The sequence below is a fragment of the Rutidosis leptorrhynchoides genome, chromosome 3 (assembly GCF_046630445.1).
Source record: "Rutidosis leptorrhynchoides isolate AG116_Rl617_1_P2 chromosome 3, CSIRO_AGI_Rlap_v1, whole genome shotgun sequence".
Classification (NCBI taxonomy): Eukaryota; Viridiplantae; Streptophyta; class Magnoliopsida; order Asterales; family Asteraceae; genus Rutidosis; species Rutidosis leptorrhynchoides.
The window spans coordinates 65572116-65588739 of NC_092335.1; the positions used below are offsets into that span (position 1 = coordinate 65572116).

General features: G+C 32.7%; 1 protein-coding gene across 1 annotated transcript; it reads left to right on the plus strand.

Moving 5' to 3' along the window:
- The first annotated feature begins 13338 nt into the window (after positions 1 to 13338).
- LOC139896239 (uncharacterized) lies at positions 13339 to 16589 on the plus strand. The gene is made up of 4 exons (XM_071878831.1): positions 13339 to 13525; positions 13613 to 13809; positions 14752 to 14981; positions 16086 to 16589. The coding sequence occupies exons 1-4, from the start codon at positions 13440 to 13442 to the stop codon at positions 16362 to 16364; spliced, it is 792 nt and encodes a 263-aa protein (XP_071734932.1). The 5' UTR covers positions 13339 to 13439; the 3' UTR covers positions 16365 to 16589.
- Positions 16590 to 16624: the final 35 nt, after the last annotated feature.

Sequence of the window (16624 nt, forward strand, 5' to 3'; positions counted from 1 at the left end):
GGACTTTTTGATATAAACAGGTTATGGCCGATTTTTGTCATGAATTGTTGCTAAATTAAGTAGTGAAACATGTTTAGGTAGTTAAATGATCCAAACTTTGAGCCTAAATATGATTTTGAGAATTAAAGTGGACTTTTTCAAGTCTAAAATTCATGAACTTGATTTTTGAGAGATAATGCCATTTGAAACTTGTTTAATTGCTAGTAATGATTATTTTGACATGTTATTTGAGTTGAATGCTTATGAACTTGGCGAACATTTTCGTATATGCTTATTTGAAAAAGTATAGATTTGATGAAAATATGAAAATGAGCTTAAGTTTGATATAAATTGATCATGTCATTGTAATTATTTTGATTGATGATTTTGCTGACACTAATGCATATTTGGATGCACAAAAATTGTGTTTGATGTGTTTTGCAGACTGAAAGGGGTGAATCTTCATCCCAAGCTCGAAATGCTCCTGCTGAGAATGCGGAACAACAGGAGGTAGATAACTACTACAAGCAAGATATACCTCATCCAGTCATGACCTTTTCTGATATGCACTTGGAAGATTTGCACCCGAACCTAAGATTTGACAGACTTTGGATAGATTATCCAAAATATCAAAGGGGGTTGCATACTCTTCATTCTAAAGTTGTTGAGGTACCTAGGGTCATAGAATGGGGACCCTTAGAAGCTGTAGAATTGGCCGGGCCAATTAGGGAATTACTTGTACAAAGGTATGGTAATTCTACTTTTAATGACTGGGTACGTTTATTCATCATGCGTAGACCTGTATATAAAGTATGGTGTGAAGAATTGTTGTGTAGTATAGAATTAAATGATCGGGTAGCTAGTTTAACCGATCGATCTTTTATTAGATTTTTGTTAGGAGGTTCGATGTGCCACATGTCTTTACTAGACATGGCTCAGGCTTTACGTATATATACGCCTGAGGAGTTAGCATCTGCCGATTGTAGAGGGTTGATACTAAATGGTAGAAAGATAGATGAAAATTTTGATACACACGGTGTATGGAGTCAAATGACAAGCCATCACTGATTCAAAGGGGGAATTTACTCTTATTTGGATATAGATAGAGCTGAATTAAGAGTGATTCATAGGTTTTTAGCTAATTCGATTACACAAAGAGGTAAGAATAAGAAAAAGGTAAATGAACAGGATTTGTTTTACCATATGTGTATTCGAGACCCACAAAGCGCTGTAAGTATACCTTATTGTGTGGGTTATTATTTATCAACTATGGTTAGGGGGATAAGACCGCATAGCATAATAGGAGGTGGTATTTTTATTACTTTGATTGCTGAATATCTCGGTGTGGATATAAGTCGGGGGAGATTATTAGTCGAAGAACCAGAACCCCGCGATACGATAGGTTTAAATGTATACCATGGTGCGAAAGTTTTGAAGAGGCGAAATAACGCCGCAGTACAATACCATGGTAGACATCCACAGGTTGAGAGAAACCAACAGCAAGGTAATGTAGGAGGGGGAAATGAAATGCAAGAAATGCAAAGGTTTATAGCTTCACAGGAGTACGAAAATGCTAGACAGAGAGCATTTGAAGATTGGCAAGTTCATCAAAACCAAATCATAGCTCATTGCCAACATATAGGTAGAAACTATATTCCTACACCAAAACCCATATTCCCTCCCTGGTCTATAGAGATGCAACCACCGTATCCTACGTATAACCCTGCCGAAGCATTTTATAGCACCTATGGTTATGCTTGGAACCCCTATTGGTATCAATATCATCCCTAGTCTACTTAGTTTTATTTATTTTGTAATTTTTAATGTTAATACGTTTAATACTTATGTTAATATTGTAATAGTTTTTATAATTTTCTAACTTTTATTCTTAGATTTTAATAATTTTTGAATGTGGGGTAATATACCAAACTTCAAAAATATGTATATATGTTTGCAGTTTATCTTATGTGTACAACAGGGTAAAACAACGCATTTTCAAAGACTAGCATTAAGTTCAGCAAAAGCAACTAATTTTATTTGACGACAAGATGCAAAATATATGTGAAATAACAACAAGACGGAATGAACAAATGGTGTGCACCATTTATCATTCAGCAAACAAACGCCAATATGTTTGGAAACTTTGGTAAAATTTAATCATTTTCACACAAATCACCCTCAATAATTTAAATTGTTACTGATTTCTTGCAAATGAGGGCATTGCAAGATCTTAAGTGTGGGAAGGGGTTAAATTCTTTCGAATTTTAAAATTTTTATCTTAAACACTGGGTTACCATTAAAAATACTAGTAAAGCAGTAGTTGTATTAGAATCTAGTGCTCTCTGATAATAAAGAACAGCCCTAGTCTTATATACTGACTACCCAATTCTAGTAAAATTTTTAAAAAATTTCAATTAAATGAACTCAAAATCATGTTTATACATATTTATGAACGATAAAACTAGGTTTTAACACCGAAATTATTGTTACCTCAGAAAGGACATAAATTGAGAAACAAACCAAAATGTTAAAATTCATTTAAAATGGAATAGAGGACGATAAAAAGGAAAATAAAAGCCAAGTGTGGGAAAATTTACCAAGTTATCTTAAACATATGTCACATATATCTGTAACAAATAACTGAAAATACTTTTGCTTTGGACTAAACTAAACTGTTTTACCCGATGAAAGAAAAGAAGAGATGGATCTACACGATGAATCAATTCCATCATTAAAAGGAAGTAAAGTCTTCCGAAAAAGACACGCGCTTCTTGATTTAGGTCATGAAGTTGTCGTCCAGACCAGCTGTAGGTTGACGAAAAATCTAGAAAAGTCATCACTAAAATCAGCAGGAAATCCACGGACCTCAGCATTAAACAGGGTCGTCAAGTGGTCAGATTTATCCTAACCATGAGAAGGATTTATCTCGCAAAATGGGGGAGCACCATGCAAATTAGCTGGATAAGACTAATGAATCAGATCCCCAGAAAGGATAATCTCCTTAAAAGATCAAAAATCAGCTTTTAAGCCTGATATTACTCAATCCTTGAGATTGACCTTAAAGATTGAGAATTACAAACTCATGGAATTCAATGATATCTAAACTCGAGCTTGAACGAGAAAATATTTTGATCAAAATTACAAACCGATTTGTTTTCTGAAAACCCTATTTTCAATGCGTTCATTACCATTGAACGTAAAATCCTAGGAATTCACCTGGAATTCATTAGGTCACCTGAACTAAATCGGGTGTCAACCGTAAGAACGGTGGTTGCATAGTGGTCAAAGACAGGACCTTGTGCCAGACCGAAAAATTATAAGGGTGAGCTTTACTATTGCTCCTACCAAGGATAGTAATTGCGTCTGACACGTTATAGACCATAATTAAAAGCATGTCAGGGGACATTGCCTTAACAGTTGCTTGTTCAACGCTTTCCTTTACAACCAGACGATAGTTTACCGAAAGGTAATATACGGGACAAGTAAACTGGACGTGTTGCTTTCCAAATACAAGGTTAGCAAGTGGGTGACACAAAATCGCAAGTTTTGAGCAAAAATTTTCAAATCTGAAACCCACCAAACCCACAAAAATATTTTGCAAACACCGGTAAAGGGTTATTCCGGAAAACTTATCTAGGGTAAAAACTAGATTTAATTTTCAAAAGATCAAATGTTTTCATAAAGATCCAATTTCCTTAATAGATCTAAATTTTTATATTCATGTGGGACTGTAAACCATATCGTTACTACCATTGTTTATACCACCGTATAGAAATCACTGATGTACAAAGTGTGAAGAATAAAGAAGTGATTCTAGTATTTCAAGACGATATTGCTTGAGGACAAGCAACGCTCAAGTGTGGGAATATTTGATAATGCTAAAAACGAACATATATTTCATAGCATTATTCCTCAAGAAAGACAAGCTTTTAGTTGCAATTGTTCTATTTACAAGTGATATTCGTTTAAATAATAAAAGGTGAAAACAAAAGACAGATTCGACGAATTGAAGACGCAAACGACCAAAAAGCTCAAAAGTACAAAAGACAATCAAAGAGGTTCCAATTATTGATAAGAAACGTCTCGAAATTACAAGAGTACAAGATTCAAAACGCAAAGTACAAGATATTAAATTGTACGCGAGGACGTTCGAAAATCCGGAACCGGGACATGAGTCAACTCTCAACGCTCGACGCAACGGACTAAAAATTACAAGTCAACTATGCACATAAATATAATATAATATATAAATAATTCTTAAAAATTATATATATATTATATTAATATTTAAAACCGTCGGCAAGAAAGACTCCAAAAGGGACTGAGCCGTATTTACAAACTCCGCGACTCGCGGAGTTTGAAGGCAAAATGGGCCGCGAGTCGCGGAGCCCCAAAATTTGAAACTCCCTATAAAGCCAACCGAATTCTGATCATTTTTAATCCATCATATATCCATCTCTCTATCTATATCGTATATATTTATATTTATATTTTAATTTTAATTTTAATTTAAATTTTAATCCTAATAATAAGGGTATGTTAGCGAATGTTGTAAGGGTGTAAGTCGAAATTCTGTCCGTGTAACGCTACGCTATTTTTAATCATTGTAAGTTATGTTCAACCTTTTTATATTAATGTCTTGTAGCTAAGTTATTATTATGCTTATTTAATCCAAAGTAATCATGATGTTGGGCTAATTACTAAAATTGGGTAATTGGGCTTTGTACCATAATTGGGGTTTGGACAAAAGAACGACACTTGTGGAAATTAGACTATGGGCTATTAATGGGTTTTATATTAACTAAACAATACCTTGTTAATTTAATATACAAACTTATAATTCGACGTATTTATATATAACCACATACGCTTGACTGGGTACGGTGGGCGGGATATCTATAAATACCAATAATTATTCATTTTACCGGACACGGAACTGGATTAATAGTTAATAGACTTGTTGAAACAAGGGTGAATTACATTCAAGGGTAATTGGTGTAATTGTTAACAAAGTAGTAAAACCTTGGTTTACACGCAGTCGATAACCTGGTGTATTCATTAAACAAAGTATTAAAACCTTGTTACAATTCGAATCCCCAATTAGTTGGAATATTTGACTTCGGGAATAAGAATAATTTGACGAAGGCTTTCGCTCTTTATATTTATGACTGATGGACTATTATGGACAAATCCGTATGGACATATTAAATAATCCAGGACAAAGGACAATTAACCCATGGGCATAAAACTAAAATCAACACGTCAAACATCATGATTATGGAAGTTTAAATAAGCATAATTCTTTTATTTCATATTTAATTTCCTTTATTTTATATTTAATTGCACTTCTAATTATCGCATTTTTATTGTTATTGTATTTAATTGTACTTTTAATTATCGTACTTTTTAATTATCGCAAGTTTATTTTATCGCACTTTTATTATTCGAAATTTCATTATCGTTATTTACTTTACGCTTTAATTTAAAGTCTTGTATTTATTTTTAATATTTTACATTTGGTTTTAACTGTGACTAAAGTTTTAAAATCGACAAACCGGTCATTAAACGGTAAAAACCCCCCTTTATAATAATAATATTACTTATATATATATTTGTATTTTTATAAAAGTAAACTAATATAGCGTTAAGCTTTGTTTAAAAAAATTCCCTGTGGAACGAACCAGACTTACTAAAAACTACACTACTGTACAATTAGGTACACTGCCTATAAGTGTTGTAGCAAGGTTTAAGTATATCCATTCTATAAATAAATAAATATCTTGTGTAAAAATGTATCGTATTTAATAGTTTTTCCTGTAAAAATATAAGCTATTTCGTATACCCCGCTGCAAACATCACCCCTGTTGCTTGGTAACCTAAGAATTAGTAAACCGATCTACTAATTGACGTGAATCCTAAAGATAGATCTATTGGGCCTAACGAACCCCATCCAAAGTACCGGATGCTTTAGTACTTCGATGTTGTTTTTTTCATGTCCGAAGGATTTTCCGGAATGATAGGGGATATTCTTATATGCATCTTGTTAATGTCAGTTACCAGGTGTTCACCATATGAATGATTATTTTTGTCTCTATGCATGGGACGTATATTATGAGAAATGAAAATGAAAATCTTGTGGTCTATTAAAAAGATGGAAATGATTATTTATGTTAAACTAATGAACTCACCAACCTTTTGGTTGACACTTTAAAGCATGTTTATTCTCAGGTATGAATGAAATCTTCCGCTGTGCATTTGCTCATTTTAGAGATATTACTTGGAGTCATTCATGACATATTTCGAAAGACGTTGCATTCGAGTCGTTGAGTTCATCAAGATTATTATTAAGTCAATTATAGTTTGATATATTATGAAATGGTATGCATGCCGTCAACATTCGATGAAATAAAAGTTTGTCTTTTAAAAACGAATGCAATGTTTGTAAAATGTATCATATAGAGGTCAAGTACCTCGCGATATAACCAAATGTTATTGTATTCGTTCTTATGGATTAGGACGGGTCTCTACAAACCTCGTGTTTCATACGGGGTATAATTCATCAATTCTCGATCAAACTCACCTCCGTAATGAACTTTAACAACAACATTCAACGGACTCATTTCGAAGTGTGTATGTTTTATGGTTTCAGAGTTTTAGAAGAGATAAAATGTGTGTTTATGATTTGAGAAGAGTGGTTGTATATATAGGGGTAAAAACTAGCCGTTTAAAAAAAACGGTTAATAATATAGCCGTTAGAGTTTAAAAATATTTTTAGAATATAAATATAATCATATAATAATATAAATAATATAAATACAATTAAATAAAACAGGAAAAATAAAAATAAAATGTCACCTCAGCATTACACTAAAAGTAACACCAAAAAAGAAACACCATCACTACTCCACTCAGAAAAGTAACACGTTTTACTCATCAAAAAAGTGTAAAAAGGCAAGTGACACCAAAAGTAACACCACTCATCATTACGAATGGTCTTAGTCAAAAATATGCATCTTATTAAACCACACACGCTATATTTTAAAAGTAATTAATATTTAAATTTAAGAGGTATTACTAATACTAAATTGCAATTACTAATACTAGTTGTTCAACTTAATTATAAAAGATCTCATAACCTAATACTAAATTGCAATTACTAATACTAGTTGTTCAACTTAATTATAAAAGATCTCATAATAATAAATAACTTTAAAGTAAATTTTGGCTTAAGTAAAAAAAAAAAAATTGATCAATGACCATGCCTCGTTATTACTCTGTATGTAACATAGCTAAAGTGCCGATTTATACGAGGGAAGTAATATGACAGACAATTAATATGAACAGGCAAATGATTGGGAAGTTGTGAAGTGGTCAAACGGTTGGTGATCTGCCTCCTTTAGAAGAGGTTAGGAGTTCGACACTCGTTGACTAAATGTTAATCAACAATTTCATCCCTGTTATGAGATGAGATGATTGCACATAATTTATCATTACATTATTATCTTAATATAATAAACCGCCATTATTTTTAAAAAGTCGTATATTGATAAACAAAATCACGTTGCATAATATTTATGACAATAACGGGTAGATGGAGAATAATTTACATGTTTAGACTATTTGAAAAAGCTGCATATTATCCTGTGAGCGTTTTGACCTTTTTTATTGACTACAAAATGTGTTGTTAGTAATATTTAAACTTTAGACCTCTTATAAAGATGTCAAGACAATCACCACTAAGTTATCTTGTAATGACTACATTAAAATCGAAAAATATAGAGAATGTAATCAAGATGTAAAAATGAAAGGCTTCGGGGAATGACTATGTACAATTTACTTAGTTAAAAAAATTTCTAAACATAATCCTTAGGATTATGTTTAAAAATATAGGACATGATAATTCTTTTCTTTTACACATAATTAAAAATCACATCAAATAACTACCACACTATTTGAAGTTTTTTTATCCTTACAAAAATATTATATTTAATCGTCACCATCAGTGGGTGACAAAGGAAAGTGTCGAAAACAGTCACGGGATAACCCGGTTACACTGTATACATTCGAGTAAACTTTCGCCTTCTCCTAGTAGCCTGAATTGTAAATATTTATCCGTTTATCTGTTTTTTCACTATGTCGATAGATTAAGATCCTTATGCCTTGTTATGGATACATGCGATATACACGTATGGATCAAGTCATCAATCAAATGAACGATTGATTTTTATCAATGTTTTTATATTGTAGTAGTTTAGTAATATTGTACTCCGTATGATGATATAAAATACCTTAGCATACCTGTAAATGGATGGAATCGAGGAATAATTTATTTGTGAATACAACGTGGGAAAATGTGTCCACATAAACTAATGGTGGGTGGTTTAAGAATCAACAAACGAGCCTTTGATTGGGGACTAAAGGCAAACAATCGACATTAACAATGTTTAAAAACTTATACCACAATCATTTGGTTGGTGCAAATCATTCGTATGACTTCGTTAGTCGTTAGATTTCATTTTCTGCAATGTTTTTCTAGCTTTTGCTAAAACTTTCTTATTTATAACTTAGTCTTTGACAAAAAGGTATTCTTTATTATAAGAATTCAATGATTATATATACATAAATGAATGGTTGTCTCTATCCTCCCCAATAACTTCCATAAAAAAATAATAATAAAATAAGTTATTGTAAATAAATTTATTATGTATAATAATAACGACAATAAAACTCAACTCCACAAATATATTTTTCACGTTATTAACTTTTAGCCCATTTTTTGTGTAGTCAAAATGAAAGTCCAATAAGCAGAATTCGTTTAGTCCACATGTTTAACTAGTAGGTGTGTAGTGGGCCGAATCGCATACTATGGAAAGTGAAAGAATTAATTTGAAAGTGTGACATGCACGTGACCCACTAAAGTTGAGATGGAGTTTTTTAACTGACTCTAGTAGTCTGAAAACTTATTTAAGAAAATGAGCACTTTGAAACATATTTATCAATTAATATTATCTCATTATTTTTTATATAAAATTTAAAAATCCAATACTAAATACAAAAAGCCTGAAAGTGACGGCCCATATACCTACGAATCCTTTCGTAAAACGACTGTAGCTCTTCTTCTCCTCCGAGCAAAGCTGTCGTCTTCTTCTTCATCTCCTGCTCTCGCCATCAATCCACTCCATTGATCAGGTAAGGTTTATCCGTCTTTAACTTCGATTATTTTCCCTATTTACAATTCGATTTTTTGATAGGTTTTACAGACTTAATTAAATTGATATGGCACCAAAGATCATTATACTTTTGTGTCATTGGGGTGGTAGCATTTGCAACGGGAATGAAGGTGTAGCTTATGACAAGCCTCCGGGTAAAGCTATTAAAGTTCAACGTGGGATAAAATTCTACGAATTTTTTCAAGCAAATCCATGTAGCCACCTCCATCGATAAGCATCGATATCATATGAAAGTAATATGCAGATATCCATCCTTTGTTGGAAAAGAGATGAAGTATATTCCTCTCCCGATCACTGACGACGATGATATTGAAATCTTATTTTATACGATTAGTCTCAATCAACAAATGAACTCTAGGAGATATCACAACGGTACAATGAATTTTTATTGTAGTTCTATATATGTTGTAGTATCATAACTTGACAACTTAATCAAAATGGTGCAAATTGGCAAATAGATATGCATCCCTTTTAACTCTTTTGTTTATAAAATTCCATTTGCAGAATGATTGGAAATGATATATCATTGCCCAGCGTGTTAGTCGAAGAAAGGAGTAATGACTTTTTAACTTCTAATATCATATCAGACATGGTTTAAAATGAAAACTTTAATACGATTTCTCAAATTGCGGTTATCAACAATGACTTAAGTAGCGGATTTGAATAAGATAATGAAGTTAATATGGATGATAATGAGGATGTAAACCATATTGGAAATATAAATAATCTCGGAGCTGAAGAAAATACTCAAGATAGAGATGAAGATCGAACTCGGGATCGAGATGAAAATCGAGGTGATGATGGACAAGGAACTCATAGTAATAGTCAGTTGCCTTCTTGTTTTGCTAATATTGAGGGCGTCGATACAGCATCATCGACAATTGGACGATGTCACATTCTGAAAGTGAAAATGATCTAACTCGAGAGTTGGGGAAAAACTCCTTCAAGGACAATGAGACTTTGATGTTGGTTGTTTGGGTTTAAATAAACCCTTGAGTTTTTGTACTGTATTGCCACTTTTTGTTTCAATAGATAGCCTTTTCCTTTTAAATTTTAGTTAGTTACTTGTGAGATATCCTTAAAAAAAAATTGTGATCACTCCAGAGTATTATATTTTGAACGTTGTTAGATTAGCTTAAAAAGAAAAGAATGGTAGAAGCAATAGAATGCTAAAGTCAGTGGCTTTAAGAAAAAAATGGTATTATAATAATGTGTTGCTTTAAAAAAGAAAAAGAAAAATGAATATTTTAAATATTTTTGAAGGTACAAGATTCCTTTAATTACTTTTTCAGGTTACCCCTATCTCTTAAAAAACTCGTTGAGATGGTGGGCAGTTTGTTACTGGTGAAATTTGTTAGCAACACTAAAGTAGTAAATAGAGGAGTAATTTATTTAACAACTATGTATGTGTGGTAGTACGTGAGCCAATTATATGGTAAGTAGTGGATATCATGGGTAGTTCCTAGCTGCTTATAAGTACATGTTTCTTTTGTACTCCGTATTTAGGGAGTATTTAAGAAACTAGCAGTCCAAGTTTATTATTAGAAGAGCATGAAAAAATGTAGTTCTGGAGTTAGTGCATGTTTAATATATTAGCAAGTTGCAGGTTATATTGTGTAAGTTATTTTTATTATAGCAAGACATGTTTCAACATTAACCATCAGCTATCACTAAAAATTGTATACATAACGAAAGTAGTAAAGCCATAATCGTAACTCATGTCGTTAGTCGTCACACCGTCATTATAAAGCCATAATCGTAACTCATGTCGTCAGTCGTTACACCGTCATCATAAATTTTATCATGACTCATCTCGTCGTAAGAGTCATATAAGACGCACATAAAAATTATACACCAACAAATATAAAGATGTTGTGTAGATCGATCTTAGTACTTCAAATTTAATAGTGAAGTTTACATTATAAAATTTTTATTCTTATCATTTGACTCGTAACTTGTAAAAGCCAACAACTACGTTGAAAGGTACTACTATTTTAAAAATCATTTAAAATTTTATAATTTAAATTACGAATAACTTGTCTTAGACGAAGTTGGGCACCAAATTGTAAAATGACAAGAAATCAGTAGTTAGAATATATGCACGTGTACCTCATATTTGTTGATTGTTTACTTTTTGTGGTTTTATATCGTGGGCGTCTAACCAAGTGAATTGTTTAAAAGTTAATGACAAAACATAGTCCCTTTCTTTTGTCTTAAAATTTAAGGATAGTCCTTGTGCTTTTTTCAATCACAAATAGTTCACTTCAATTAACGATAGTCACTCTCACTAACATATGTTAATTATATATGTTATATATATAGTTATGTGCCGAACATGTGAGTATATTTGTCTTTTTACTCTCATTATTTTAGCTCCTCCGTCTTCATCTTCTTCCTAAAACCTTTAACCTAACCATTACGGAGTATTATTATATATAAAAAAAATTAAACCTCAAATTACTCAAAATTGTGATTTGAAATTAAGCACCAGCTTATATGGTACATACATTACTACTGAAACTCATGTTTATGCGAAAGAATAGGAAATAAGAACATATTACTCCGTATTAACTAACAAGCAGAGTTATAAACTGGATAAACAACCATACAACTTAAAGATTGAAAAGAAAAATATATATAAAAGTAGAAGAGAACAAAACTACATAAAACTAAAGGAAGATAATACAACCATCCATTGATATTCATACCGCATAAGAAAGAAAACAAAAGCTTATTTGCATATCTTTGTGTAGGGTTCAAAATGAGACATGGAAACGAAAAAAAATCGATTACAAGATCAACTTCATGCTGCTTCCCCTTGTCCCATGCCCGGGTGCGGTGGTAACACCCTCTTGCTTTTCGGAGAACATTATTTCACACCGCTAATCGGATAAGCATCATTCTCTTCGAGAATTCCGGGAATGTCGTTTTCCCGCCCGCAGTAGTTGCTTACCGACAAAATCTAGTGTGCAAATAACCAAAGATATTGTCCGCTTTGCCCCGACACCCGGTAGATCCTGGTTTTGCTTCTTGGGACACACTCAAAACGCTTCTACTAAAGGAGGTATCCACACCCTTATAAGGAGGTGTTTTGTTCTCCTTCCCCACCGATGTGGGACGAGTTCTCACATCTTAAATGTGCTTTATGTGTACATTCATAAACTGCTATTTTTATTGAAATGCAAATCACAAGGACTATTTGTGACTGAAAAAAGCACAGGGACTATTCTTTGTTTTTTGAGACAAATCACATGAATTATCTTTGATGTTATGTAAACCTATTACCGAGTATAATGTTTATAAAAGACAAAAGAATTGTAACTAATACTCCTATGTGAACTTTATACTTGAGTTCATGTAGAGACAGGCTTAAGTACGTTATTATTCTTTGAAAACGTATTCATGTGTTTTAAAGCCATTGCGGGCTTGAGACATATAGACACAACGTATCTAATTTAATTAATTTAATTTAATCAAAATTTAAAGCTTGTAGGAATTGTAAGGTTTTAACTAAATTGTTCTCGTTAACCACTTTAGTCCTTAAAATATTGTTTACATAAAAAATTATGTCAAATTTTGAAAGGAACAAATCAAAACCTAACAATCCAAAACGCTAATCCTTCTTCTTTCTTCTAGAGGCACTTAGGTTTAGGCAAGAAACCTAACTAGCGCATTGAATTGAATTTATTTCCCCTTTCGTGACTCAAAACGTGATATGATTTTAACACCCATTAATAACAATAGATAAATACTCCATAGTTTTTGTAAGTAAATGAAATTCGTGCATACAGTCTATTTTCCTCACCCTTTTAAGTTATAATAGAAGGAAATAGACGGATCGTGGTTAGTAATTTCAAAAGAGTTTGACAGATCGATATTAACGGGGTTGAGAACACTAGTAGTGGACAAACTCGACATAAAGACTCCAATTTAGGTGACTTTAAACTAGGAACCAAAATCGAAGTACTAAAAATGTAATAATTAAATAGTGTAGGGATCATTTTGTATACTAAATTGGCATGTTCAACTTCTCCACAAAGTCAACAACGGCTGCAAATTCTTCAATAAAAGGAAGAAAAACGCATCACATTACAGGAATCATATCATATCACTCTAAAAATTCATCATTTTCTTTTTGTTTTTCTCTCAGATTTAATCAAATAAAATTCAAATATTTGATCTTTACATATACATATTCCCTTACTTTAAACTAATACTATTCATCCATCAATGGCAGCAAAAAAGGTTTTGCTCACCGTAAACGGCGATGAAGTTTCTCGAAGCATCGCTTATCATCTAGCTAAACGCGGTTGCAGGTATTTCATATACACAATATAGTTTTAATTTGTATCTATAGGTCTAGATTGAGCTCTGTGTAATTCGTATTTATTTGAAATGTTTAGGTTAGTGTTGGTAGGAGATGAGAAGGTACTGAAGGACGTTGCTGATTGGATTAAAGATGAATTGAAAGAAGTTGTAATTGAAATCGTTGGATTGGATATGGAAGATGAGAACGAAGCGGTTTTTGATGAAGTTGTTGAGAAAACTTGGAGTATTTTGGGGAAAATTGATGCTTTTGTTAATTGTTATACTTATGAAGGTAAATTACAATATGTTTTTTGCAGGTCATTGTTATATTTTTATATAATGTAATTTTATAGGTATCTGTTAATTTTATATAGTTATCATGCTTTGTAGTGAAAAATAGATAATTATTATTACATTTAAAGGCCACGTGTGGTACATCATCTTCGGTGCAGCTAGCGTCAAGCAAGCTGCACCGACTACGCATGGTGCTTGATTTCATACGGTGATAAAAGTAAAAGTTTACTGGTCGTGAATGGTCTATAGTGCAGCTGCATAAGATACGGATCACCAGAAAGGGCCCATTTGTTACTCTTCTTTCAATATATTCGATAAGACATTTGATGTTGAAAACCAACTTGAGAGGATCTAGATCCTTTTAATTTTATCAGTTCGATAAATATTATTGATCACAAATTGATTCATAGCATATTCTGATATTTGAAGGTAATTAGTTACTTGTTTGTTGGTATATATTTTGACCTTTGCCCACTCAAATGAGTGTTCATATTTTATATGATTTACATAACAGTTTTGTGTACGAAGAACTAACATTTTTGGAGGAACTTATGTGGTCAACCGTGTATGATCTAAACGGTGAGTCTCTAGATCATTAGAGAGGCTCGCTGAACGTGGATTTCACAGGATTTGTTTTTTTAATTATATTTTTTATTATTACACTTTCTAGTTATAGTCAGTTTTAGCCTTTCAAAAAAAGTTATTGTCAGTTTTACCAAAACGTGTCTATACAGCTGATATCTTCAGTTCACGGCTTACAGAATTACAATGCTCCTGCTAATCTGAAAATTATGGTCTTCAAATATTAGTTTTTTTGATACGTCCGAGTAAATTGTATTAAAACATTCCAGATACTTTGAATTTATGTTACACAAAATGTACCATTTATTAGAAACTGTTGCCCAGTGATAAATAACTATAACTAGTTTGATGATAACAGGAAAGATGCAAGACCCACTGCACATGTCAGAAGTTGACTTCAAGAAGACAGTCAGAATAAACTTCATGGCTGCTTGGTATTTAATGAAAGCTGTTGCAAAGAGAATGAGGGATAACAAAACAGGAGGGTCAATCGTATTTATGACCTCAATAATTGGTGCTGAAAGAGGGATATATCCGGGTGCAGCTGCGTATGGTGCATGTTTGGGTGGCATTCATCAATTAGTCAGGGTAAGTAACGTGCACCTTTGATTCCCATTAATCAGTATGCAATAGTTTGAACATACGTGTATGTACAAAATACTGAGGATTTGTCCATACGTAAAAATCATAATTAATTATATGGGCCTTTTGTTAGCTAATTATACGTGGTCTCTTAGGCCTCTAAAGAGCTAAGGTTCAACTTATTTGGACCATTAGACGTCACTTTTTTTGCTCTGTTTAAAGACAGAGTAGATGAGACGTTAAAAAGGGAGAACATTGGAAAAAGGTTGTTTTGTTATAGAGAAGACAAATGAAGGTCAATGACACCATGGACTTCTATATGTAGGTAGTTTAGGGCGAATAATTTGTTTTGTGTTTATATGCAGAGACAAAGCATGTTGTTTGTTATGTTCATATGGGTAGTATTTAATCAATTTGAAATGAACGTGTGTGGTAGCCCTTACTCATTGATTGTTACATGATCATATTGGCAGCTGAAAGTGGTAAAATGGGCAAGTTGAGTTAGCAGATCATAATAATTTTGGATCGATTTGTGTGGTTGCCCATACTCATTGATTGTCACATGATCATATAGATTTGATATGACCATGTGTGGTAGCTTTCACTCACTGATTGTCACATGATCATGTTTGTTATATGATCATATGGGTAGTGTTCAATCAATTTAAAATGACCATGTGTAGCCTTACTCATTGATTGTCACATGACCATATTTGGCGATGGTAGTGGTAAAATGGGCAGGTGGTGTAAAAATGTCATAATTTTATTAGATCGGTTTAGGAGATTTTATGCATTTGATGATTTGAATACATCCTGAATAATTTTTGACCCACCTTCCTTTTTCATTAAATCCTCAAATCTTTTAACATTACCTTTTGTACTGTTAGAGTCGAACTCTAACCCAAATCAATCCATAATTAGGTATATGGGTTGATCATACCACCTTTAATTCTGTTATATGGGTTTCTTGTAATCATTTTTGCTATTGTTATTGCTATGATCATATATGGGGTTTTCTTAGGTGATGCTGTATATGTTACTAATACATATATATACTCAAATTGTTTAGTTATGGAGTAATCTAATAGCATCTCTGACTTCTTTGATTAGACATCGGCATTGGAGATTGGTAAGCACCAAATCAGGGTTAACGCCATTGCTCGTGGGCTACATATAGATGATGAATTTCCTGTTTCAGTGGGGAAGGAAAGGGCACAAAATTTGGTCAAAGATGCTGCGCCACTGAACAGATGGTTGGACCCCAAGAACGACCTGGCTTCAACTGTGATCTACTTGGTAAGCGATGACTCGCGATACATGACTGGTACTACAATATATGTTGATGGTGCACAATCTGTTGTAAGGCCGCGTATGCGTGCTTACATGTGAATTTTCGGACTGTGTTATATACGCCAGTGCTGCAAGTTATGGTAAAGTTGAAGGAATAATTATTATGGTTGACTGACTGTAAACATTGATTCTCGAATGAGATTAATTAAACCGGGAGTGGTATTGTACTAGCGGAAGTTTTATATTATTTTGTGATGCGATGTTGCATTATACGTATTTATCAAAGGTTTAGGAGGTAATAATTTGTAACATTGAGTTTAACAATCACAACTCCACGTTCCAAAATCTCTTCTGTACCA

Bases quoted from the DNA above. Each gene is read 5' to 3' on its own strand.
- LOC139896239 (XM_071878831.1), top strand. From the start codon at position 13,440: ATGGCAGCAAAAAAGGTTTTGCTCACCGTAAACGGCGATGAAGTTTCT. The intron at 13,526-13,612 runs GTATTTCATATA...TGAAATGTTTAG, and splicing joins CTAGCTAAACGCGGTTGCAG to GTTAGTGTTGGTAGGAGATG. The intron at 14,982-16,085 runs GTAAGTAACGTG...TTCTTTGATTAG, and splicing joins GCATTCATCAATTAGTCAGG to ACATCGGCATTGGAGATTGG.